Raw genomic sequence first — 25,455 nt, forward strand, 5'->3', positions numbered from 1 at the left:
CCCCCCACCCAAGGTTGTGTGACCATGAAACCATCTTTCTGCAGGATTCAGAATTTCTGTGTCCTGACTAAATATCAACTTCCAAAAACTAGTCTTAGTTTTCCCAATGGCTACCAACATAGAAAATTTCTGAAGAACACTAACGTTCTTTGTACTTTTGAGAAACACTTCATATAGGGTTCAATGATGATAATGCCGGGTTACCAATTTAATGACTAATCAAATCCCATTTAACAATTATTGACTCTCATCAAATTTCTAAACCAGAAGGTCTTAGTCGAGAGAAAAGGGCTTTGTCTCAACACTTTTATTGAATTCACATAATGCCTGTCTATTTACTGTGATTAGGATTTCCAATAGAAATTAAATATAAGTAAATATAAAATTAAATTTTAATGTAAGTGATAGTATGTTTTCTTCCATTTAGTTCTGTTTTACCTTTAACCAATTCAATCTTCTCATGCTGGTTTCAGGTTTAAATTCTTTTTTGGGTTTTAACCCAAATGGTAGGGTTGGTGGAGGAGGCGAGTTTCGCCCGTTGAGAAATCCCAGGGGAGGCGGTGGAGGCACAGAACCACCAAAGGGCAGTGGCATTCCTGGAAGTGGAGGAGGGGGTGGAGGAGGGGGTGGAGGCGGCACGCCCCCGCAAGAGGGCAGTGGTGGGGGAGGAGCCAGTCCTGGGGGGCCAGTTCCATTTTCTTTGAACAGCGGCAAAGCGTTATTTGTACCAGCGGGCAAGGCACCAAACTAGAGGAGAAGAGGAAAAAAGACATGACTAAAAACATCTACGACACATGTAAAAGTACACTTTCCTAAAAAATTATTACTTTAAATCAAAGATAATTCAGTATCAGCAATTTTACATGGGTTAGCCAAAAGAACAAAATTCCAACCAAGTTGGTTTTTTCCCCAATTAAAGAATTTCGCTTTTGTCTTCATAAAAGTGTAATTGTGTGAAATATTATTTCCTATTTTGGTAGTTATGCCATCCAAGTGGAGATGTCCAGGAAGGATATGGGTGTATGGGTCTAGACGTTTTGAAAATCAGCAGTTTCTAGGTGAGAGTTCAAGTTATGAGAGTTGGTCAGTTCACTCAGTATGTACAGAGCATATAGCATAAGGAAAAGTCTATGTACAGAATTCTCTGGAATACTAGCATTTAAATGAGAAGCTAAACAATAAGAAGATCAAGACAGACTTAAATAGTATTGTCAGATCATGTACTTTACCTTGAGAGAAAAAAAATCTGAAATTCATAAGTAGGACCTGCAGGGACACGTCATGATCCTTGTGAACTGGCCTTTCAAGTGGCTTTCACACACAATTCCACTAGCGGTCAACCTCACAGTGACTTCAGGGCCCCGGCACATGCTATTCCCTCTGCCTGGAACTCGAGTCTCAGCACATGGATCAATTAATTCCTGCTGATCCTTTCAGTCTTAGCCAGCATGTCCTTTCCTCAGGAAAGCCTCATCTGACCACTCCTTCTACACTGATGGCACTTTGTGCTCCTCTTTGATTGCACTTATCAAAGTGTTAAATACTTAAGGAATCATTAGCATTCATCTCTTTGATAGATTATAAGCTCCATGAGGGAAGTGACTAAGTCTGTAGAATTTAGGACTCTTTCTCCAGCACTTAAAGTTGCAACTGGCAAATGACAGCCATTGAAGAAATATATGTAGGATGAATGAATTAAAGATAAGAGAAAAGCAGACAAATACAGATTCATGAATCACAAGTGAAGGAAGGGGTGCTATTCTACAGGGTCCAACGTCACAGAGAAGCAATGCAAAATCAGGAGTGAAAAAGAGCCAAGTATGTCCACTGGTCACTTTTGTCGTTTTGTTTCTATGGCTTGGTAAGAATAAATGCATTTTAATTATTATAAAGAAGATGAGATTTGATAATTGTGATATGATTATTTTCCTGTAATTACTTCAATTCTGAGATACACACACACACACTACACCTTGCAAATGGTGGCATTTAATAAATGTTAATAAATCAAGTTTCATGGCACGATTATGGAAAACATGTATAAAAGCCTGAAACCGACATCTGAGATCAGCACAAAGAAAAAATGTTATAAAAGAACTTAAAACCACAAATCAAAGAACATATCTGAATGAAAACATTAACTATAAAGTAGAATCAATTCAGCGTTACGCTGCATTGCTGTTAACATGGATAGTACTGCCCTCTGAATGTAAAGGAAGTATGAATGTTATATTCACACTCAATATGAATTTTATAATTAACTATCAATGTCTTAAAGATATGGTTGGATTTCTGCTCTATACTAGCTCATTTGATAGAGTATGGTTGACTTAAATATATCCTTCATGAGGTCAGATTACCCTGTGATTAACTTGCTCACCATTATATCCCCAGCACCTGACACTACTTGGTTGTTAAGTGAATAAAGGAATAAAATCACAGATAACAGAATATATTTAATTCATACCCTTCATAATCATTGTGGCTTTGATCAAAGAGAAGGATCTTAAGACAAGTGAATAGATTTCATGAGAAACACACACCAATCCATTAAAAAAATTTTTTTTTTCCTGTTGTTCTTCAAAAATTAACGTGGTGGCCGATACCAAGACTCTAATTCCAGGCTTGCTTCTGAAGTACAAAAATAGTCATCCTTGTCCACATTTTTAAATAACATAGGAGATTCCTGGATTTAATCTCAGTTTTAAAACAAATTCATTCCCATATTTATATAAAACACATGAGGCAATAATATATCCAAAGTTGGTGATTTTTTTTTAATCAACAGGAATTCTTTAGATTGGATTTACAAGCAATCCTTCAACCAGAAGAAATTAAAAAGAAAGTTTTTTAAAATTTATATTAGCCCAGACCAAGAGAAACTGGACGTAAATATCTCAGCCACTGTCTATAATTCAATCCGAAATATAAAACACAATCAAATGTTTCTTGTAGTGGGAGAGACAAGGAGCCACACAGGAAAGATGAAAAGTTTCAATAAATTGTACTTCCTTCTTGCACACTAAAGATAGATCAGTGAGAGTCATTTTCTTACAGAAAAGAGCCTTTTTTTCCCTAAAATGGAACACTTAACAGATAGCTCTCTCTTTGGGTATCTTCTTACAGCCTCTGTAGCAAAACTATCCACTAAGTATTTAAAAGAAAACAAAATAGCCAATAATATAGGAAATAGTACACCAATACAGGAAATGGTACATCAGAGACTATTTCGACATAACCATAAATCAGGATGAAAGAAAATGAGCAAAAACTATACTTATTGCTCATCATCCTATATGTAAATCTGCATGAAGAAATTTAGCTATGCATATTCTACCGCCTTGCTGTCATTTTACAACGCGCAGATGATATATTTCTCGCTATCTAAATGTTTTATGTGTCGAGGGTGTATGTGAGCTATCTGCTCCATAATCCAGATTTGCTCTCTTTTTTGTCCTGTTTTAAATCTGTTTACTTTTGGAAATTGAAAAATTATCAGAAAATGTTCTCATTCAGCTAGAGGTTATCTTTCACCACAAGGTACCCATAGGCTGAAGGTTTTGAAAAATAAATAGCTCGAGCAATAATTTCCTGTAGTGGGATAAAGATCAGTGATGAATGACAAATCTAAGAGTAAAAGACTTCCTTACCCTTTATGATTACATATGAAACATGTGACATTAAGAACAAAACCCAAATGAAACATAAGGAAGCAGACTAATTAGTAAAAGTTTAGACATTCTTAAAAATGCAAACGGAAAAAAAAAGTGGCAAAGTCATTTTTTTTTAGTTTACAGAACAGAAATACATATAAACAATACTATGAAAACATACTAGTGAAATTTAAGTTTAAACATTTAGAGCTATGAAGATATGACATGACCTTTGCTTCCCTGGTAAGCTTTCAATACCCAAATTCAATCCAGGAAGATGGTATTTTACCTGTGACTTAAAAGCTTGTAACTCTGCTTGAAGTTCATTAATCTTTGCTTCCTTTTTCTGCAATTGGGCCTGAGTTTCTTGGTGGTCGGTAAACTCTTTTTCAAACTGCAAAGAAAAAAAAAAAAAAAACAATAACAAAAAGCCAGGAGACAGAAAGATGGCATTGAAAAGCACTATTTTTCATAGAGAAACATGACTCTAATGATCTGTCAGTAGAACACAAACTTTTTATGAAAGGAATGGCAGATTTTGCTAAGTCACCCAAAGCCTCTTTCTAGGTCCCTCCAGGTCCCACCAAAAATCATTCAATTTGCAAGGGAGCAGACAAAGCCAGAGATGGAGTCTGTGACCTTCTCCTCTCGGCAGAGCAAAGTGGCCCACAGGTATCTTCAACACTGACATTTTTCTTAAAAGTCCCTAAATATCATTGCAACTTTGTGTACAATAATAAAGAGCAAAGCATTGCACTGAGCTCCGTGACCCCTATCTGCAAAAACTTCTACTTAAAATTTATGGGAAGTTTATCAATAAGAATTTAAAGAATGCCATTTTAATATTTTTTATTAGTAAATGACTCCATTTTGTAAATGTGTTACTTTTTGTAACATCATCGTGAGAGTTATGGGCCCTGATGTAGGCTCTAACCTTCAACAATAATTTAAGAGAATAAAATCTGTGTTATCATTAATCTTTGGGAGATTAATGGTAAATTAATCTTTCAAACATCCTGGTGCAATACCTTGTGGGAGGAAGGCAAACAGTAAAATTTGGTGATCCAATGAGTTTTCTAATTTATATAGCCCCTCATCACAAATTCCCATCTTGCATTCAAATATCTTCACCCTGCCATCAATGTGACTGAAAACCTCTCCTAGCAGAGGTGAATTTCAATAGGGTACTGTCTCACAATCAATAACATTTGACTCTTTTTAAAAAGAAAAAGTCAAAAAAATACACAACTGCTGCCCAAATAAAGCCTTCAGACTTTAAAATATAGTCAAACCTCAATTAAGGAAAAAACAATAATATAAAACTCAACAGTTGAGAAAAGACACTTAAAAATTTATGAATCTTATTTTGTCCCTAACTCAAAGAGGTGGTTAACTAGTCCCTCATCATACAGCAAGTAAGTGAAGATGTAAGATTAAAAGCCAGATTATGTCTTCCAACCCTGAGTTCAGATGAAAACACACCACCTTCCTACAACTTACATTTAGGTAATCTTTTTTTAGGTAATGTTTTATAGTCTATTTGTTTTTTTAAGACAGATTTTATTTTTTAGAACCACTTTAGGTTTACAGCAAAATTAAGCAAGAGTTCCCAAAGATTTTTCATATGCCCACCCACCCAATAGGTGTTGCCTCCCCCATGATTTAGTGTAAGCAAATTTGCCCCATGTTCATTCTCTGTGCCCCAATGTATTCCATTACAACACACTGTTCTGGTTCTCCTACTAACTCCTTGACTGTTCCTACCAATTCTTCTATAGTTCCTATTCCTCAGTCCCACTCTCTAACATTTCCATGTTAGAGGACTCTTCCTTCACCCTCTGTTGGTCTCACTTCTCATGACTGGTAGAATGGTATCCTCCATACCCATATGCTTCAATCCCCATTCATACACTGATGGCGTCCAAATCCCTGTCACCAGCTCAGCTTCTCATCTGAATTCCACACACAGCTAATCAGCCCATAAATGTATTTTCAAATGCTCAATGAACATTTGTCAAGGCAAAAAACAACAAAACCAGTATTTTTAAAACCAGTATTATCTTCCCCTCTACAAACTTCTTTGAATGTTGCTATTCTTTCTAAAGGATGGCTCAAGAAACATGACTCCTTTTGCTTAAACTTTCAGTGGCTACATTTAAAGGCTACATTCATTAACCTAATATCTAGGAAACTCCTGGGACTTGGCCCCAAACTACCTATTTCCCGTTATACAGTAAGTAAGAGCATGCGTCTGATGTGTTCCTCAAAGTGGTAGGTGTTGAAGATACAGAGTTGAATAGAATACGGTCACTGCTTTTAGTAAGTGTAGTGTCTGGTGGCAAAGTAAAAGCAAACTAATAACCCAAAACTATGAAAATTGCCAGCAATAGAGCAATAGACTGCAGGCATGGAGTGATTCCTGGAGGAATGATGCCTGAGCCCACGTTTAAAGAACTTGAGTAGTTAGCTGAGAAGGGCAGCTAGCACTTCAAAGAGAGGGTCTAGCACAGTGCATAAATGACAAGCAACCACGTGTCAGGGCCATAAAAGGAGGGAGGAAGAGAAATTGCAAGGGATGAAGTCATAGATGTAGACAGGAAAGAAACTGTTCAAAGGAATTTTACAATAAGCCAAAAAGTTTTCTCTTTTGCCTGAAAACCATGGAGAGCTATTAAGAGTACTTACAATAAGAAAGTAACATGACCAAATCCGCACTTTGGAAAACCCAACTTGCAGCACGGTGGAAGGTGGACTGAAAGAGAAACACTGGAGGCATGAAAACGAGTTTAGATGCTACTGCAGTTATCCAAGAAAGAACTGAAGGCCTGTCTGAACAAAGGGAGAAGACAGAGGAATGGGGGGGCGGGGGGGAGGAGGTAGTACTTTTTTTTTTTTTTAAACAGAATTCAAAAAATAAATGTACAACTGAATGTAGGAAATGAATGAGGTAAGCATATCTAAGATGACTATGGTGTTCTATTGGTTTGCAAGCTGGAAACTAAATATTAGGTTTTTAGGGGGAAAATAAGGATATAAAATGCATGGAGGGAAAGCATTTTTTTTTGAAGATTATTTGGGGGGGAGGGGCAGAGAGAGAGAGAATCTCAAGCAGACTCCCCGCTAAGAGTAGAGCCCGACAACATAGAGTTAGCTGTCCCGACTCATGAGATCATGACCTGAGCAGAAATCACAGAGTCGGATGCTTAAGTGACTAAGCCACCCAGGTGCTCCTGAAAGGGCATTTTTAGGGAAAAGAAAAATGAATTTGGTTTCAGAAATATTAACCTTGAGATGCCTCTAGGAAATTCACAATAAATTTCCATATACCTCCTTCTTGGCTATCTCAGCTTGTTGCCTCACATTAGCTCTCACTTCCTTGGGTAAGACTCCCTTGACCACCCAAGACTAGATGAGGAATCCTTTCTATAGGGTTACACACGGCACAGGGTTTAACGACCATAACAGTTATTACACTGTAATATAAACATATCAAAATGCACTATCACACACCTCAGTAACACTCACCAACCTGGGAGCTTATTAATAGTGAGAACCTATTTTATTCATCACCTTTCCAAAGCCTTACATTTGTAACTAAACTCAATAAATATTTCTTGAATGAACAGATGGAGCCAATTCCTGTCAGATCTCCCTTTATATGTTGTGAATAAATATGTCAATATCATATATTAAAGTTCCTCAATCTCTCAGCATGAAAAACCTTTGAGAGGTCATGTTCTCTATTCTCCATTTTATGACTGCTCAATGTTTACTGCTGCTTAGCAAGAAGTAAAAAATTAAATTCTTGAGAGTAAAAATGGAAGTCTTTTTCACAACATCAAGATGTACACTATCCTATCTCATATGGCTTAGAATAAGATTTGGAAGGAAAAAGGATTATTTACTGGAACAAAGATAAAACCACCAAAATAACCAGAGTCATAATTAGTAAACTCTAAAAGAATTTATTAAATTAACTTGGCCTTAAAGTATCTCTATTACTTAACAAAGAGAAATTTCTACATCCTTCCCTATTAAAAGGATCAGACAAAATATAAACTTTGCTTTAGCATTTTTATAATATCTATAGTCAAATCACAGTAGCCTTAGGGATAAAATGAATCTCCATTAAAGACGTACTTTATAAAAACAGATATGATAGCCTTCTTCTCCAAAAAGAGTTACTAGAGCAATATTACACTTACAAAATTACATGCAAAAATGTCAAGAAACACAGTTAAGGCTGAGGCTCTGCTTAATTTCATTCCCTAGGGTAAATGTATTAGTGCATCTGTACAAGAAGGTTGATAATTCAATATTCTCTATGTACTTTCTGACATTTCTGGTCTTCATTTTTCAAATTTGTGCACCAAAATAAAGAATGTGTCTTGCAACTATGATAGCTTCCTGCCTAAAGCAAAGTATTTACATGTGTCCTTATAAAGCTATCGGAAAGAAGTTCTTGCTGATATATACAAAATGGTATGGCAATAGAAATCTTTTACGGAGCAAACAGTATTTTCTGAATATACCTAAGACATATAACTTCTGACTAAAAGGAGACAAGTAACCTTGAACAAGGTCTTTCTTCTACTTATACTTAAACTTTACAATTTTAAAACAATATGTTGAGAAGAGTATCATGTTTAACAACACTCATATATGCCATATACCTAAAAATGATTATAAAAGCAAATTTATACTATCTGAGATGCATCCAAATCAAGTACTTGAAAGTTTGCTACTACTTTTCTCATGAAGAGTTAGCTTCGGATACAAAGTCAGGGTGAGAGGTCACCCTACAATACGATCACCTATCAACTGTAACACATGACACTTAAAGGATCCATTAATTTGTTTCCTACGTTACTACAGGGCAATGATAGTATCATATTCATAGCTATAATCCTAGTCTGCAGCCAGAGGCCCAGAAGTTAATAATCTCTCAAGTGGTGAGCCTCGGGACTTCTTATACAGAACATTTACAATGTTTTTCATAAATTACCAGTAACTTATGAAAGACTGTCTATCATTTATAAGCTACATTATCTTAAAACCTTATAAAGATGTACAATACTCTCAAGATTCATCTAGGTCCAGATAGATAAAAAATGTCGCCTCTCGGGCATGGTACCAAGCACACAGTAAAGGTTCATTTAGTGTATGTTCATTCAGGTGCTGTGGTAGTAATTATTGTTTATTCCTCCGGTGTGAGAAGCCAGCTACAAGAATTTAAGTCAGAGTGACTACTTAAAATGTGAAGAACGGCAATGTAAATTTTTCAAAACAGAGAAAAAGTCTAACAGGTACATGCTGAGCAGAGATGAAACCACAGAACACCACTTTAAGGAAAAGCAGGGAATGGCTGGATGGTCAGCGATACTACTGGGCTAAAACAAACGTAAACTGGTAATATCGTATACTTCTGACCTATAAAAATGACAGTTTTATATGTTCAACTAGTTCTAAGGAAGCAATTTTACTCAAAACAAAAATTAACCTTTCTTTTAAAACTTTTAGATATAATTTCAGTCTTCAGGGCCTAAGTTGTTACAGGAGTTCTTGAGAAATACTCAAGAATTTATTCATTCACACATTTTTTTTTTCTTTTTCTTTTTTTAAGTTCTGAAGGCCAGGAATTGTTCTACGTGCAGGGACAGGGAATAACAAAATCCTTCAAACAACAAATAAACAGACAAAAATCCTTCCTAAAGTTTACTCTAGAGGTAGAAAGAGACAATACATTCATGGACACACAGGTAAATACATACACCATGTGGCATGTCAGATAATGAATATAACAGAAGAAAACCTAACACGGAGAGAGCCAGGGTTGGGAGTGGAGAGTTAAAATTTTTAAATATTAATAGCCTAGGAAATCCTCCTCTAGCATGGCATTTGTGCTGCCAGAAGGAGGTAAAGAGGAGAGTGGGAACCCCAAGCAAAATCCTTGAGGCAGAAGCAAGCCTCAGGTGACTCCTCACGTAGTCTTGCAAAGTTAGTCAAAATTACTTACTTTCTTGTGAAGTTCCGATGCTTTCTCTTCAAACTCTTCTAGTTTCGCTTGATCTATGCAAGTATCTGAAATTGCAATGACAATTTTTTTTTATTCCAGTACTTCTTTAAATCATTAGGACTTTAAAAGTTCAGAAGGCAAATCATAGAAAGGAATTAGAAAGAGTGCCAGTAATAAAATATGCAAAACGGAGAAAACGAACACTGGGATGGAGAAGGATTTTCCAAGTGTGACACCAAGGCCATAAAATATAAAGGTAAAAGACAAACCCAACTATAATTTCAAACTCGTAGACAAGAGAAGGAGAAAGTTCAAACATAACATAGAATACCAAAAGGTTTCTATCATCGATCCATAAATATTTTGAAGGAAGAAGATGATATCCAGCACAAGTTAGGAAAACGGGCAACAGTAATGAACAGAAAATTATGAACAACAAAATTAACAATTGCTAAGACATATGAATGGGTATTTCATTTTACCTAATACAAAAATATAAATTTTATTTAATGAGACCCAGCAAGGATTAAATGAGCCGTAATGCCAAGTGTTGCAGATGCCACAGAGAAACTGACTTGCCTATAGTGTAACGGAAGCATAATTAATGAACTTTGCTAACGAGTAACTAGGTAATATGTACTAAAATTTAAAATATGCATTTTCTTTCACCCAACAATTCTATGGTTAGGACCGTGCTTTTAAGCAAGAATGTTCTATTGTTAGTCAATATCTGGAAATAAATGTCCATCAATACCAGATTGATTAAATAAGCTACTATATTCACATGATGGGATACAAAGCAGAAGTGACTCATATAGATTCCCCATGATGTAGTTGATCCCTTTTTTAAATGAAAGTAATACATAAACACGGTTTAAAAAAAAACACATTACAGAAGGCTTATGATGAAAAGTAACAACAAATCACTACATTAAAAACTCATTTCCACTTCCAAACTGCGAACTCTTATTATTCAGGCAGTTACCTTCCTAACTCTAAATAAAATGTATATACTGTAATTTCTTGATTTACCTATTTAATATATTATATATAACTTCCTATTATAGAAGATGAAAATGGTGTTCCTTGTCTAATCCCATTTATTTTAATAATTTTGCTTTCTAAATTGGCTGGTTCTGGAGCACTAAATAAATACTTAAACCTCTGATCTCTGTTACGAAAACAGCATCTTCTGATTTGCACTCTAATATATGAAGTTATCTGTGCCCTACACTTTTCAATATCTCTCTACCCTAATATCTGACCCCAGGTCCTCACACTCACCTATTCATGTGAACACAGACATTCTCTTCTGTAAGTCCTCTGCACTGTGTCTATAAGTTTTTTGTAAATGTTTAAAATCAGCACATACAATGTATTTGTTATAACTATGTAAATAGGTTTCACTCATAGAGCCAAGCAGTAGTCATGGAGTCTATTTCCTTCTCAAGGGTTCAATGTCTAAACCTCTCATCTACTCAGGAAAAAGCATTCCTAATGGCCAGGTGAAATACACTTGATTTTCAGATACTATTCAAAATTGTCCCACATTTTAGTTTGCTTTGTGTTTACAGGATGTTTTTCCTCATTTCTTTGTCCCACCCACTACCAGGAACTTCTAATTGTTTCTCTCCTATGGAGAGAAATAAGCACTTTCTTTATCAGTGCCACTAACATTATCTAGTTTCCTTCTCATTTTTGCATTCCATACCTCTTTCTGGACTCAAATACCCCATGAAGAAAAAAACCACCTCACTCAAATAATGGGTATTCTTTTTTCATGTTACACCAAACTCTGACATACACATACTCCTTACACATCAGTTGTTATGTGGGAACCCACATCAATGACTATTTTGTTTTCCGTTACTTCAAAATCCATGAATTCTTTACCCATGCTGGTTTTGTATCAGGCACTGGAATTTGGAAAAGAGTGGCTTGCAGAGTCATGCAGAGTCTCCAAACGCTGACACATCTCATCATACGATATCAAAATAATCACCGCTGATCTCATCAGAAACAAATTTGAGTCCTGGGAAGCTGTCAAGCCAACAGCAGCAGATGCAAGCTTTCCAAAACTCAAATTTTTACTTGAAAGCTTGAATTTGATCATTGGTAACAAATTCTATCAGTCGTTGTCCCTGACATCATAGACCTGCTTCATTTCATTTTTAAAAAGAGTGTGTGCCAAAACTGTCATGCCTGGGTAACCCCAGCTTTCATGATGTTCATTCCTTCAAAGTAAAAAATCAACCAATCCAGCTTGCAATTCAAGCAAATACACAGCTATGTGATCATTGTACTTTGGGACGCAGAAGTGCTAAATGTGTAAAGACAATTCATTTTGTCTTAGGGGATGTTAACGTGCACTTGAGGGTTAGATTTTTAATAAAATAGTGTTTTTCAGTTATCAAGGACGCTCAAGTAAAACACGGCAGTTTTAATTGTTTTGTTTTAGTCAAAGCGGGGAATACAATGGCTACTAACAAGGTTTGGTGTCACTGCCTTGATTCCTAACCAAGTGCCAGCAGTTTGACCCACCACTGTTTTCCTCACTAACACAAGTATCAACACAACAGAAAAGGCAAAAGTGTAAGGTCTTAGGATTGTTAGGATCCCCTGACAGGAGGGTTTCGAGGGCCCTCAGGACTCAACAGGTCACACCATGAGAACCAATGCTGCAGCATTAACCTGCAGGATAAAGGGATAATAAAAGATTTCTGTTTAAATATTAGCGAAATACTCACCAACAAACTGACTTAAATCTAAATCTAGTCTTTTCCGGTATGTGAAGTCTGGATCCATCCCATCTCTATGCAGTACAATCTGAGATACACATTCATCAATTAATTTGAAGTATTGTTGCCTAAAACCGAGAAGAATAAATGTACACCCAATTTATTAGTGGAAATTTACATCAAAACAAAGCATTTTGCTAAGCTTGATTTCAAGTTCAGTAATTTACCTTTTGTATAGTTTCAACAACTGACATGTCAGATTTAACACAGGAGAGTAAATACAATGGTCATCACTTTCCTTCTAATGATCTTAAGACATTAAATTTTTTTTGTTTTAGTAAATATAATGCTTTAATGATGATTTGCTTACAAACGTCAGAACCTTAATTAGTTAGCAATAAAAAAGAATAAGATGAAGTGATATGTGCTTAAAAGCAGTCAATAGAGATCAACCTACCACTATACCATACTGAAATAGCTACCACTATTCATTGTATTAACACAAGCCAACACACACATTTTTCAAAAAAATTCTCTGAAAGGTTCTTAAAACTACACAGTATACTGTTTTTTAGAATGTTTGTGGAGTCCAATTAAAAACTGAACTATAAATTATATATAATACCAAATGAATATTTCTTACTCAAAAGACAACTGAAAAAATTTAGTGTAACATTTTTTGTCCAAAAATTAAAGTTTAACTAAAATCCCCCAAAAGGGATCATGTTTTCATTAGTTTTCAGTCCACTTACATTTTTAATAAGCAAAAGAATGTCCCTTAAAGCTTAAGCCAACAAATTTAAAAGAAATACCCAGCAGATTTTATTGACAAAACCAAACGCAAGTGATAGAAAGGGTGGGTGTGACCTCAATGAGGTCAGTCCTTCATCCCCAGCCGCCCCTAAGACTTATTTCTTCCCTCAGTGACTTCTGGCCCACACCGCCTCCCCAAATCTTGCTCATCGTGTATGCGACGATGCCTCTAGTCACTTGAGCTTCTCGTCCCTAGAAACCGTGACCTACTTGCCCTTCATCTACTTACCTCGCACCTAATCAATGACCCGCTGTGCGGAATAAAATCCGCAACAACACCAGCAAAGACATTCTAGGGTACATATCAAAGCAAGATAGTATTACCAATACTTTCTTCAATGTTCTAAACTTTTTTCAAAAAATTAGTCTCCCATTCCCTAATATTTTGTCTTAATATTTACAGTTAAGGTACATAAACTACACACATTTATATCTATCACATTTGAAAACTGAGATGATGCATTCATTCCTTTTTTACTCTTATTAAATGTTATCCTAGTGTTGGGTTTTTTTAAGATTTATTAATCTGAGAGAGAGAGAAAGAGAGAGAGACACCATGAGTAGGGGGAGGGGAGAAGGAGAAGCAGACTGCCCGGTGACCAGGAAGCCCGACTTAGGGCTCGATCCCAGACCCTGAGATCATGTCCTGAGCTAAAGTCAGACGCTCAACTGACTGAACCACCCAGGACCCCCATCCTCATATTGTTTTAATACAAACGAGTTTTTAATTAACAACATAGGCTATTTTGTATCCTTTCAATTGTAATTTCAGTATGTTTTCTCAACTCCACAGCTGCCAATGATAAGATCATTTACAAAGTAGCTGAAATTTCATGCAAAGCCTCTTTCAAGGCAACACTAGCAAAAAAATAAATAATGTTCTTCTGGATTCCAGAAATATAAATCTAGAGAATAATCTCCATGAGCAATATTGGTGAGTTAGTGAGTATGTCAGAGGAATATGTGAATAACCTAATTAAGGGATGAACATAAATTGTCATGACTTCACTGATACATCATTTTTGTTGGAGGAATTTTAAAATCATCTTCACTTTCTCTTTGGTATTTTTACCAAATATCAAATTATCTCCCATGAACACTCAACTAGAATATTTTGGACACGTAAGCCATTGAGTACTTATTACAGAATTGAATCTGATCTTCTACTCCACCCTCCAATTATCTTTCCGCATTTCATTTTTCTTGGGGGCAGAGCGAAAGTTCTAATTTCCCTATCCAGTAATTCTTTTAAATGGGAATATCTTGCATTCAAAAATAGTGCCATTTATAAAAACCTTTAAAAAATTATATCAATACAATCAAAGATCTCTAAAAGGTAAAATCCAGGTCCTTCTAAGTAGTGAAAACCAAAAAAAATGAAGCTAAAACCAAAAAAGCAAGATTCATAGAACTGCACACCACTGAATGAACATTTTTCTGTATGTAAATAAAAAGTTAAGTAATTTTTAAATGGATGTATGGAAACTTATGTAAGTGACCCAAATCTGACTCAATCTTATAATAAAAATATAGTCTCTATTAGAGTAAATAATAACAAATACCTATGAGAATTTGGGAACATGGGGGGAAAAAATAGACAGAACTGTCTTGATTACACCAGTCATAGGAAGAACGATGCCTTCACAGGGACCATATTTGGAACAAAGACCAAAGTCCAGGGGCTTAAAGAGTCAAGGAAAAATGCAGCATTGTTAAGTATCAAATTAAAAATGTGATACTTGAAAAATGACCAAAATAACTAACCTTCTGTACCTCACTAATCTCACTCTGGTGATACTACAGTTTAATATTTTTCTGAGACTCTTAATTCCACTGAAGTGATAGCATTGCCTGAGCAAGTCCTAGGAGAGTTGCGTTTTTCAATCTGCTTTAAAGGTAGACACAACCGCATACGCTCTTAGAGCACAGATTAAGGGATTAGGGTAAAATGAAGGGATCAAAAGTAAGATATAGCCCCCCTGGCAGCACTAAGACACATTGAAAACTTTGAAAGCAAACAATATTCTTGAATTGTTGAAAACTCAAGCAGCATCAAACAGAGGTTGACAGAACCAACCATACAGGGATCAAGAAAACCATGAGGTTACTTTAGAGTAAATGGAAATTTAATTTTATTTTTAAAAGAATATTTGGAAAAAATATAGCAGTATAATTAGCAGCAAGGTACCTCTGATATTTAAAAATATTATTTAATCAATGTATTAATATTTTTGATCAAAATATTCATATTTTCATTAATATTTTCATCCATGTTTTAATATCTATATTAGTATTTACAAAAGGGGGAGATAAGACGAATGATCTCTACTCATCCCAAAGAACCTAAAGTTTTATTTTTTTTGACTCTTTTATTCTATTCACTTGTCAGTTATATCAGAAGCCTGAATTACACCCCCTGACATCACCCACACAGCCTGAATGAGACACACCTAGCAAATTTTTCTACATGAAATTAGAGTAAGAAAAGTCATACTACCCAAAGTCTTTGAGAATGAAATTTTAGCAGAACTAAAATAAAGGCGACGAAAATAGTTTTATATTCAAGGATCTCGGTTTCCCTCATAAAACAGTAGCAAAGTGGAAAGAGGATATAGAGAGCACTTACTGAGGAGACACCATGTGCCAGGTATTTGGCTAGGGGATCTACTCATGCTACTATAGTCCATCTTCGTAACAACCGAACAGCTTAGGTGCTAACATCTTTACACAGCTACAGATAGACAACGTACAGATGGGCTAAACAATCTATTAAGCTCAAGATGGCTAGAATATAATCAAACTTGAAACATCATTTGTCTAGTTTTTCTGATACATTAGCAACATTAAATGCAACTGTATTATCAAGGCACTTGCTAGCTACTTAAACACTGATAAAAGCAATGTTTAGTACCCTTCATGTAACTTAGAAAAAGAAACTTATCAACATTATTCCTACTACCCTAAACTCTAACCAGAAAATATTACCCTTCATATGATAAATTAGTAATTTGTTGCTAGTTCGCATTTTTATTCAGATGAAAACTTGTTACCAAGAATCTTCTGCAACTTAAAACATAACAGTAATATCATTTTACCATCACCTGTCTAAATATATGCCGAGAAGAAACTCCACATTCCATGAGTCAGTATTAAGACAGAAATAAAAATCTGGAAATTATTTGCCTGCCCAAATCAAATATCAGGTGATTTTCACAATTAATAGTATTAGTAAAAAAAAAAAAAAAAAAAAATAGAACATAGCTTCTTCTTACCTTATAAATCCTCTTACCTTATAAAATAATCATTTCGAATCAGCAAAAGATGTTGAAGAATAGAAATGAAATATCCCTCCGCTCTAGTTTCCTTAACTGAGTTCCACACCATGTTGTAAATATCATCTGCTTCAGTAAATTGATTAAGGAATACACGGATTTATTTACCTCTACACCAAACTACTGCAATAACATGGCATGGAATCTACTCTGTAAGGCTTCAAAAGATTATTATGTGCCTTAGCCTAAAATAGGCATCATGTATATTTAACATCAAGTAAAACACAGGTATCTAGGATTCAGAGTAGTGGAAAACATTTTGCAAATGCCAACCTGACCTGACACTCCCTGGCTTCTCCTCCACAATCAACTCCAACCAGTTGCCTCTCTCAAGCCAAGACGTTGCTGGTGGCAAGGGTAACAGGCAGCTGGTTGTGAATACCATATTATGTTTTCAGAGTGTTTTTACCAAGAGAGTGGGTGCCAGGCATTATCCACAGTGGAGCAGCCCCAGTGGAGGACAGGAACCTGGTAGATTTCTGGAAAAGCACACAGATCTGCAAATCCACAGAGTTAACAAAGGCCCATGTGAGTGTGCCCCCAAGGTGTAGGGCAGGAGCTAACTAGCAGGCTAAGGATACCCTACTCCTAAAGCTGAAAAGCAGTAGGGGAGGGGAGGTGCCCAACATGAAAAGAAAAAACAGATAGTGTGTACACACACACATACACACACACACACACACACACACACGAGAGGCCTAATAAAATCCATTTGTGGGTTGTAATGTTGATTTACATATACATGTACTCAGAAACACACACATTAAACTAATAAGTTTATATAAAATCAGTGATTCATAAGGGTTTGACTTTATACTGTTTATATAGAAATGGCTTCAGAAATTTAATATTTTGGGAGGTAAAGATTGGTTGGGGTTTAGCAACAATTTTTCATATTTCACTAATTTCAAAACAAAAGGATATTCAAGTTCAGCTCTAATATCTTCAAGGCGATGGGAGAACTCAAACAAATCTTCTTCCTTATGCTCATCAAACACTTTAAGTTGGATATCCAGGCCATCACTCTTCATACATTTTAAATTCTAGAGATATTAAATAGAAATGACAATGGTTTTCTTTTTAATAATGCAAAACAGTTAATGAAAAACACATAAACAATAAACTAACCAACTGACTGGATTTACAGCATTCAAACACTTAAAGTGTTAAATAATACTCACATCTTATCTATATTTCACAAATTTTTATACTCAAGCCCTTTTTCCCCACAGATAAATTATTCTTGAAGGTAATTTATCTAAATTTCCCCCTATTCAAGTACTCCTCTGATTTAAATATTAATAAGGAGACTGCAGGGCACTTACTGGCAAGATCTCTTTCAATCCACAACGCATAAATTCATTTCTGATGTGAAGCCTGAAGTCCAAATCATCAGGAGATGTAACAAGGGCGTTGATGAGCTGCATACACGCTACCTACAATAGATTGCGTGGGGAGACTTAGGCTCGGATTCCAACATTAAAGAAAGAGTCATAGAACTGAAATATTAAGTTTTTGTTCCAAGAATCCAACATCTTCCTTCAGAGGAGAAACTATTAAAACAATAACCTGTATGTTAATTATTTTAGTCAATTACAAATTAAACAAGAAATATTGTTTCGGTGGAGTTTTGTGTTTTGTTGTTGTTTTTTTTAATTTTCATTTGTTTGGGAATTCTTGTGGAATAGGCAAGAAAAACATTAGGCACTGGTACCATTCCACAAAAAATTCACTCTAGCCCAAAGTTAAATCTTGTCCAAAAATATCATTCCACGCACATACAACACAAAACTAAACATTCTAGTTGAAAAATTATAGATCTCTATTGGATATGTAATACTTACCTAAAATAGAACGGTAACTTGCCATTCATCAAGAGAAACCTAAAATTCCAAACGCTTCAAGGTCAGCAAATATCCTGAAACTGGTTAATGGGGTTGTTATAACCAAAAGCTATCTTACGAACACTGCACAATTAATTAGAACTAACCAGGTGATGGTTCTTACACTTTGGCAAGAATTCAAAATAAAGGGGCGCCTAGGTGGCTCAGTCATTGAGTGTCTGCCTTCGGCTCAGGGCGTGATCCCAGAGTTCTGGGATCGAGCCCCGCATCAAGCTCCTCTGCTGGGAGCCTGCTTCTTCCTCTCCCACTCCCCCTGCTTGTGTTCCCTTTCTCGCTGGCTGTCTCTCTCTCTCTGTCAAATAAATAAATAAAATCTTTAAAAAAAAAAAAAGAATTCAAAATAAATATATGTCATGTTTATTCCAAAGGCATAAAGAAATTACATAGCTAATTAAATCCTTTAGTATATACCTTAACTAATGAAAGTATAAATTTCACAGTATTTTCCAGTTATTTAACACTCCAAATTTCAAGGTGGATCTATTTTTTTTTTTTTTAACCCCTGGCTGAAATCTGTCTTTCATTATCTGAAATCCCTATAATTGAAGCAAGAGATTGGAAGCAAAGGAGATGGTCTCCAGAGAAGCAAATTATTCTTTGTTGTGGATGATGATGCTATTTTTCTAAGTCTACATTCTACCAGAGTCTAACAAGAATGACTGGCTTACTGATCAATATGTTTAACCTCATGCTGTTCCCTAAATTGTCCTTTCTCCATCCCTTAAGGCAAGGTTTATATGAATTTAAAATGCCTTTTTTGTATTAAGACACCAACAGGGGTCTCAGGTCCTGCTGGTTGAAATATATCGTAATTATTGTATTTGATGTCTAAATACTAAAATCTGACCAGCATGCTTCTACTGTCAAAACGTAAGACTATTTAAACTGAAGGAAATGTGCCAGAAGATAAATAGGGAAAAGGGAAACATTTAAAATTTAAAAAAAATAAAATAAAATAAATAAACTTAAAAGGGAAGCTACCTTTCCAGTACACATTGACTCAGCTGTAACTGGCTCACATCACAAAGTTTAAAATGCTTTCTTTCCACCTCCTTGCCAGTTATTAGCCAGTAGCCACAAAAATAGTTTTTCAGCAATAGTATGTAGTTTTAAAAGATCTCAAAGAACATTTAAATAGTGTTTCTCTACATTCAGAGCAATTAAATTAGTATTAGTTGCTAGGTTTCTGGAAAAGACGTGAATTATAGACAACTCAAAGCAGCAAAAATAAGCAGCATAAAAATTAACCGGAAATAGGACTTAAATGTAAAGTAAATATATGCAGAACAATAGCAGCATGAAATTGAAGAGAAAGAAGGGAAAAGGATAATCCAAATTCTTTCCAGGAAACATCCTAAATGGCCATTTCCTATAAAAGGAAAAATAGAATATTGATTTAAGCTGAAAGAATGAATTTAATTATCTAAAATCCCTTCCCAATTCTAATGGTAATTTGCCATTATCATGACCTATAACACTCTTTAATCGATGTCATGTAAACATATGTCTATGAACATATGCAAGCTTACAGCAAAATGTAGTGTTCCCTTACAGAAAAATAATTCTATCATCAAGGTAAAGATCAAAGAGTTCCTTCTAGGTTTTTAACATGTATACTGAGATATATAGACTTGTTTGATCATAGAATTTCACACGAATATAGCATACTAGCAGAAGCAGGTGCCAATAGAGCATCTATGCCATTGAAATCAATTCCTACAGACAGTGGGAAAGGCTCAGGAACTCTGAAGGTAAACAGGACATATTGCCTGCCCTCACGAAGATAGATACAATGATAGACATACTATGTAGAAGAGTTACATTCCACATATAACAGGAATATGGAGACACTAAAGACAAGGACAGCTGGGTAACAGCACAGGCTCTTAAGAATGAACAAGAAGGCAGCCTGATGAAGTGAAGGACCGAGATGAGATGTGTGAAGCATCTAAAGAATGAACTTGTTAGAGGACATGGGACCTTCCAGTGAATTACAAGGAATTCCGATTTCCTGAGCAGTTTGTGAGGGTGAGAAGGGAGAGAACAGTGCAAGGAGTCACGAGAAATAAGTCTGAACAAGAAGACAGGCCAGGTCAGGCACAGCCTCATGTGCCAAGTCAGAAAATTCAGGTTCAACTGGAAATAGGGGAAACCACAAGGAGCAGGAACAGTAGAGGGAACAGTGTAAGTTAAGAAGCTATTGTAGAAACAACTTTAGTGAGCAATGATGAGAACCTGAACATTCTAAATGTAAGAGAAACTGACAGGATTTGATGGCTGAGTGGACATGGGGCTGACACAGAAGAATTCATGAGACCTCCTCACCTTTGTTCTTCAACTAGATAGGAGGTGGTACTATTAACAGAGCTATAAAATGCAAGGAGAGAAACAGGTTTTAGAGAAGAGGATAAATCCCGCTTTTAAAATTGTGAGGTTGTCAGGGATGTACTGTATGGTGACTAACATAATATAATAAAAAAAAATTTAAAAAAAAACAATAAAAAAATAAAATTGTGAGGTTGAAATGTACATTAGGAGGGGCACCTGGGTGGTTCAGCTGGTTAAGCTTGACTCTTGATTTTGGCTCATGTCATGATCTCATGGTCATGAGATAGAGCCCCGAATCCAGCTCCTTGCTGAGTGTGGAGTCTCTCTCCCCCCTCCTCTTTCTCTAAAAATAAAAAATTAAGAAATGAAAGAAATATACATTAGGAATCATTCATTCATTAAAAAAAAAAAAAAAAAACTAGTTCTTGGGTACCTGGCCTACATCAGCCAGGGATATTAACAGAAGCTCAAAGAAATAATGGCATTGTGATATTCAGCATAAACAATCATCACGCTGTTTGATGTTCCAAAAATGTCGCCTATATAATCTCCATTAATTTGCATTTAACATATTAATTGTTTCAATAGCATGACAAAATGTACTTCCCTGTGGAATAGATGAGGGTAAGAAAACCAAGAGCTTCTGCCCTCCTAGAAGCATCCTAATTTAAAGCTTCTATCTTTGGACATCAAATTCACTCTCTGCAATACCTGCTCAACCATTTCATTTCCTCCAAGCCTATTTACTGGTGCCCACTAAGCACTTCTCAGTGCTAGGGATACAGCTGTGGAAAAAGACAAATCACTCTCAGAGATGAAGAGTCAAGACTGACTCCAAAGTTTTTGGCCTGGGCAATTCAAAAGATGTGATTATCATTGATTAGGATGGAGAATAAATCATTCACTAAGATGGGAGAAAGAGGCTTGGGAAAACAGATCAGGGGAGTTGGGTTTTAGAGATGTGAAGTTAGAAATATCTATTAGTGATCAGCATTGAAAAAAGAGGAGGAGGAAACTGGCTATAGGAAATCTGGGATCAAGAAACACATGACCACAGCAACTCATATAAAACTCGGGGTATTACATGGAATCACCCAGAAGTAGCAAGGAGAAAAGACGTACAGGAACTGATGGGGCATTTTGATTGCAGGTTTTGCTTTAATGGCTGGGGAAATAAAGTAGAAAGGCATCAGTGAAGTAGAAGAAAAAGGAGACTTGGGTGCCTAGGAATTATGGGAGGAAAGTGTCTCAACAGTGAGAGTGATTAACTGAGTCAGAGGGTCTAATAGGCCAGCTAAGATGACTAGTAAATTACCGCTGCATTTGGCCAATTGGTGACTTGACAAGAACAGTTTCTATAGAGACAGAGTTGCTGTCCCAAATAGGAAAACACCTGCCCTCTCATATGTACCATATGCAACCAAGACGATTGAAATCGGCACTAAAATAGTCTCCTCCTTCCTCTGAACATATCTTTATACTTTAGAAATACTGCTTATTAACCTTTGGTTTCAGCAAGTAAGACACTTCTCTTTAGGTGTTAAATCATGAACTCAGTTCTAATGATTAGGAAAGCAGATATTGCAAGCTCATTTTGATTCTCTTGTCTCAATTATTAAGAAGGAGCCTTGCATGAGAAAAAGTATTTTTAGCATAACTTGTAGCTGGAGGGGTGTGTGTAGGTGTGTGTGCGCGTGCATGCGTGTGTGTGGGCGTGTGTGTGTGCATCCAGGGCTTAGGATAGCTGAAGGTTTCCTCAAGAGCAGCAGCAAACAGAAGGTGCTCTGCAAGGACTGGGACCCGCCAAGCCCACAGACCAAGCGGAGGAAAATGAGCAGCCAGAAGTGTAATTACAAATAGTGGAGCAATGTCAGCAATGCAGTAAACCCACAGCACAGACATACAACAGGGGGCAAAGTAAATAAACCGCAAACAGAAATCTCAAAGATAGTCAATATGAGGGATAGATCTGGTCAAAGGCAATCTCGGGAACAAGGCAAATGATCAAAGAAAAATCATTAGACCTAGAAAGAGGTTAATGAGCAAAACAAAGAAAGGAACATGCCACCATCTACCACACTTCATCAGCAAAGGAGCTCTCTGCCCTTGAAAACAGTCAGGTTTTTCATCTGTGAATACCCATTCCCTAAATTTCCTCTACAACACAATTTAACTTACTCCTAACCGTCACCACGCTCAATGCAAAGATGAGAAAAAATAAACACTTAGCGCATTTTTAAACTTGGACCCAAAACCTTTGACCCTTTCGGATGAACAACATTAAACACAAAATTCAAGGTACTCTAACAGGTGTGATGCCCAAGGTTCAAAAATAAAGCTCATCCAATTTTTTCAAAGGCCACCAGAACAAATGCTTTCTCCGTGACTGTGCGGAAGGAATGGACAGGGTGTCTAAGAGCCAAAGCAAGGATATTCTTTAGAAAGCACACACTCTGGTCAACATGTTCGCCCTGAATACAAGTAGATGTTTTTACAAGTAAAACGATGGCTATATGAACGCTGAAAATATATCAGCTTTATAAGCTAAATTCACATTGTAAACAAGTACCAGTCAAGTACTTACATAAAAATTCTATCAGAATCTGTGAATAATTATTATGTGGGCCTGGAAGATACAGCTTAGACTGCTATTCATCTTCCCTACCCCATAGCACAAATCATCTGTTTCTCTTTGCACAATCAAATTTCAGATTTATCAAGTTAAAATGAGTAAATGATGCTTACAGAGAAACAGTTTGCCGCTAGTGCAAAGAAACTCCAAAGAATTTAAAACGCACACGCGTTAATTCAGAATAAAAACTAACCAGACTACATTATGCAAACAAACACAGAAGCAGTAAAGTAGATCGACAGATGTAAAGTCCTTTTTAATTTTATTTAGACTTCCAGTTGAGTATTCTGTAAATGATCGACACAGTACGAGAACAAATCAGAGCGTGAGGTAACTGCAGAGTTCCCATACAAACACAGATTTAAAAAGCGCAGGATTCAAGAAGCTATAATTTATATGAACGGGAATACTGGAAAAACAAATGGATTTTTAAATATTTATTCAGACACTCCCCACGGAGACAGCGTTTTTGCTGGAACTCCTATTGCGTTTTACTTATGAAACATTAGCTAGCTTTAGATTCCCAAGTATAAGCTTCTTAAGGGCAGGAGTATTTTTTTTTAAGATTTTATTTATTCATTTGACAGACAGAAAAAGTGAGCTTACACAAGCAGGAGGAGGGGCAGAGAGAGAGAGAGGGAGAAGCAGGCTTCTGGTTGAGCCACTAAGCAGGGAGCCCAACATGGGGCTCCATCCCAGGACCCTGAGATCATGACCTGAGCTGAAGGCAGACACTTAACAGACTGAGCCACCCAAGCATCCCGGGCAAGGGTGTTCTTCTGCATCGCTCTTGTATAACTCAATGCACAGCAGTCACTGAATAATTAACTAATTGCTTAATTATGAAACTCTGTGCAGTTACCTTTGAAGCATGAGCTAAGTTTATTTTTCTGGTGATCTACTGTAGCGTAAGTGAAGAAATTTATTATGTAAACTCAGAAAATTGGCCGTATATTCTAGACAAAAATTTTCACCACTAATTTATCTTTAGATGTGTGCTCACTTTGGCAGCATGAGTTCACATTAGAGTATTAGTCCACTGTGTTTCCTTAACATCTTAGCTTAATGGCTTATTATTTACCAGTCCATTTCAGTACACTGAACATTTTCATTTATATTGATATATTAATCCTACTGACGTAAACCTCAATAGAAGTAGTCAAAACAGAGAGGAATTAAAACAAATTGATCTCTACATCCTTCTGGGATGCCCCAACACTGGTCCTAAACACAAAAACTTTCTACTATCTCTATTCTTCATTTAGTTCTTCATTAAATGTGAGGACAAGTTACTTGAAATTGAAAATAACTTCGGTTAGTAACTTGGTGGTAGAGGGGGTGGAAATATTTTTTAAAAAAATAGATTTAGATAGGACTATTCATTATAGTAAGACCTTTATTTGGTCTCAAGCAAAATTAAATCTGGGAATATTTTGAGCATTTAAGGGGTACAGAAAACAAAAAGAAAGAGAAGCAAATAAACTTGACTGTATCTAACAAGTGACTTTAACCTATGATTTGTTTCAATGTCATATTTCTCAATTACTGCCCAACAACAAATTTCGAAGTCCAGCGACTAAAACTCAATTAAAGGTAAGAAAATAAGAAATACGTGACCCAATCAATTTTGCAAATATCTATTCTGCTATTGAACTCAATGAAATCCAAAAATTGAAGAGCTTTTTGGTTTATTTTTTTTTTATTTTGGTTTATAACTGTCTTTGCAGCAGCCACGGGAATGCAATTCTCAATCTCTGACTGCAGGGAGTATAAATGACCAACAGCCCAGTCCCAGCTGCTACCCTGTGAAATCCATCACAACAGGTGAGCTGAGGCCACACTCCCCAAGGGTTTCTCCCAGCCAATGTCTGAACACAGCAAGAATACTAAAATGGGACACAAGGGGGTTTGGCTTGAGGATTCCTCAACAACCCTGCCAAGTTCTCCTGGAAGTGCACAGGGGCCTAAGACACCTCCCTCAACCCTCCTTCCTTCTCTCCTCTACCCGGCATCAGTCTGCAGTGAGCTGGGCATCTCCC

General features: G+C 36.2%; 1 protein-coding gene across 3 annotated transcripts in view; it reads right to left on the reverse strand.

Moving 5' to 3' along the window:
* The window catches only part of DIAPH3 (diaphanous related formin 3), a 475,864-nt gene that overhangs the window by 296,379 nt on the left and 154,030 nt on the right, over positions 1-25,455 (reverse strand). For all 3 annotated transcript variants that reach the window (XM_040623366.1, XM_040623355.1, XM_040623377.1), the window contains 7 exons: positions 17,878-17,988; positions 17,477-17,595; positions 16,510-16,626; positions 12,417-12,535; positions 9,670-9,734; positions 3,943-4,047; positions 439-747 (listed from right to left, as the gene is read on the reverse strand). In XM_040623366.1, the coding sequence (XP_040479300.1) occupies positions 439-747; positions 3,943-4,047; positions 9,670-9,734; positions 12,417-12,535; positions 16,510-16,626; positions 17,477-17,595; positions 17,878-17,988 (945 nt within the window). The remainder of the gene's footprint in view (positions 1-438; positions 748-3,942; positions 4,048-9,669; positions 9,735-12,416; positions 12,536-16,509; positions 16,627-17,476; positions 17,596-17,877; positions 17,989-25,455) is intronic.

This window comes from Ursus maritimus, unplaced genomic scaffold, assembly GCF_017311325.1.
Source record: "Ursus maritimus isolate PB19 unplaced genomic scaffold, ASM1731132v1 scaffold_10, whole genome shotgun sequence".
Classification (NCBI taxonomy): domain Eukaryota; kingdom Metazoa; phylum Chordata; class Mammalia; order Carnivora; family Ursidae; genus Ursus; species Ursus maritimus.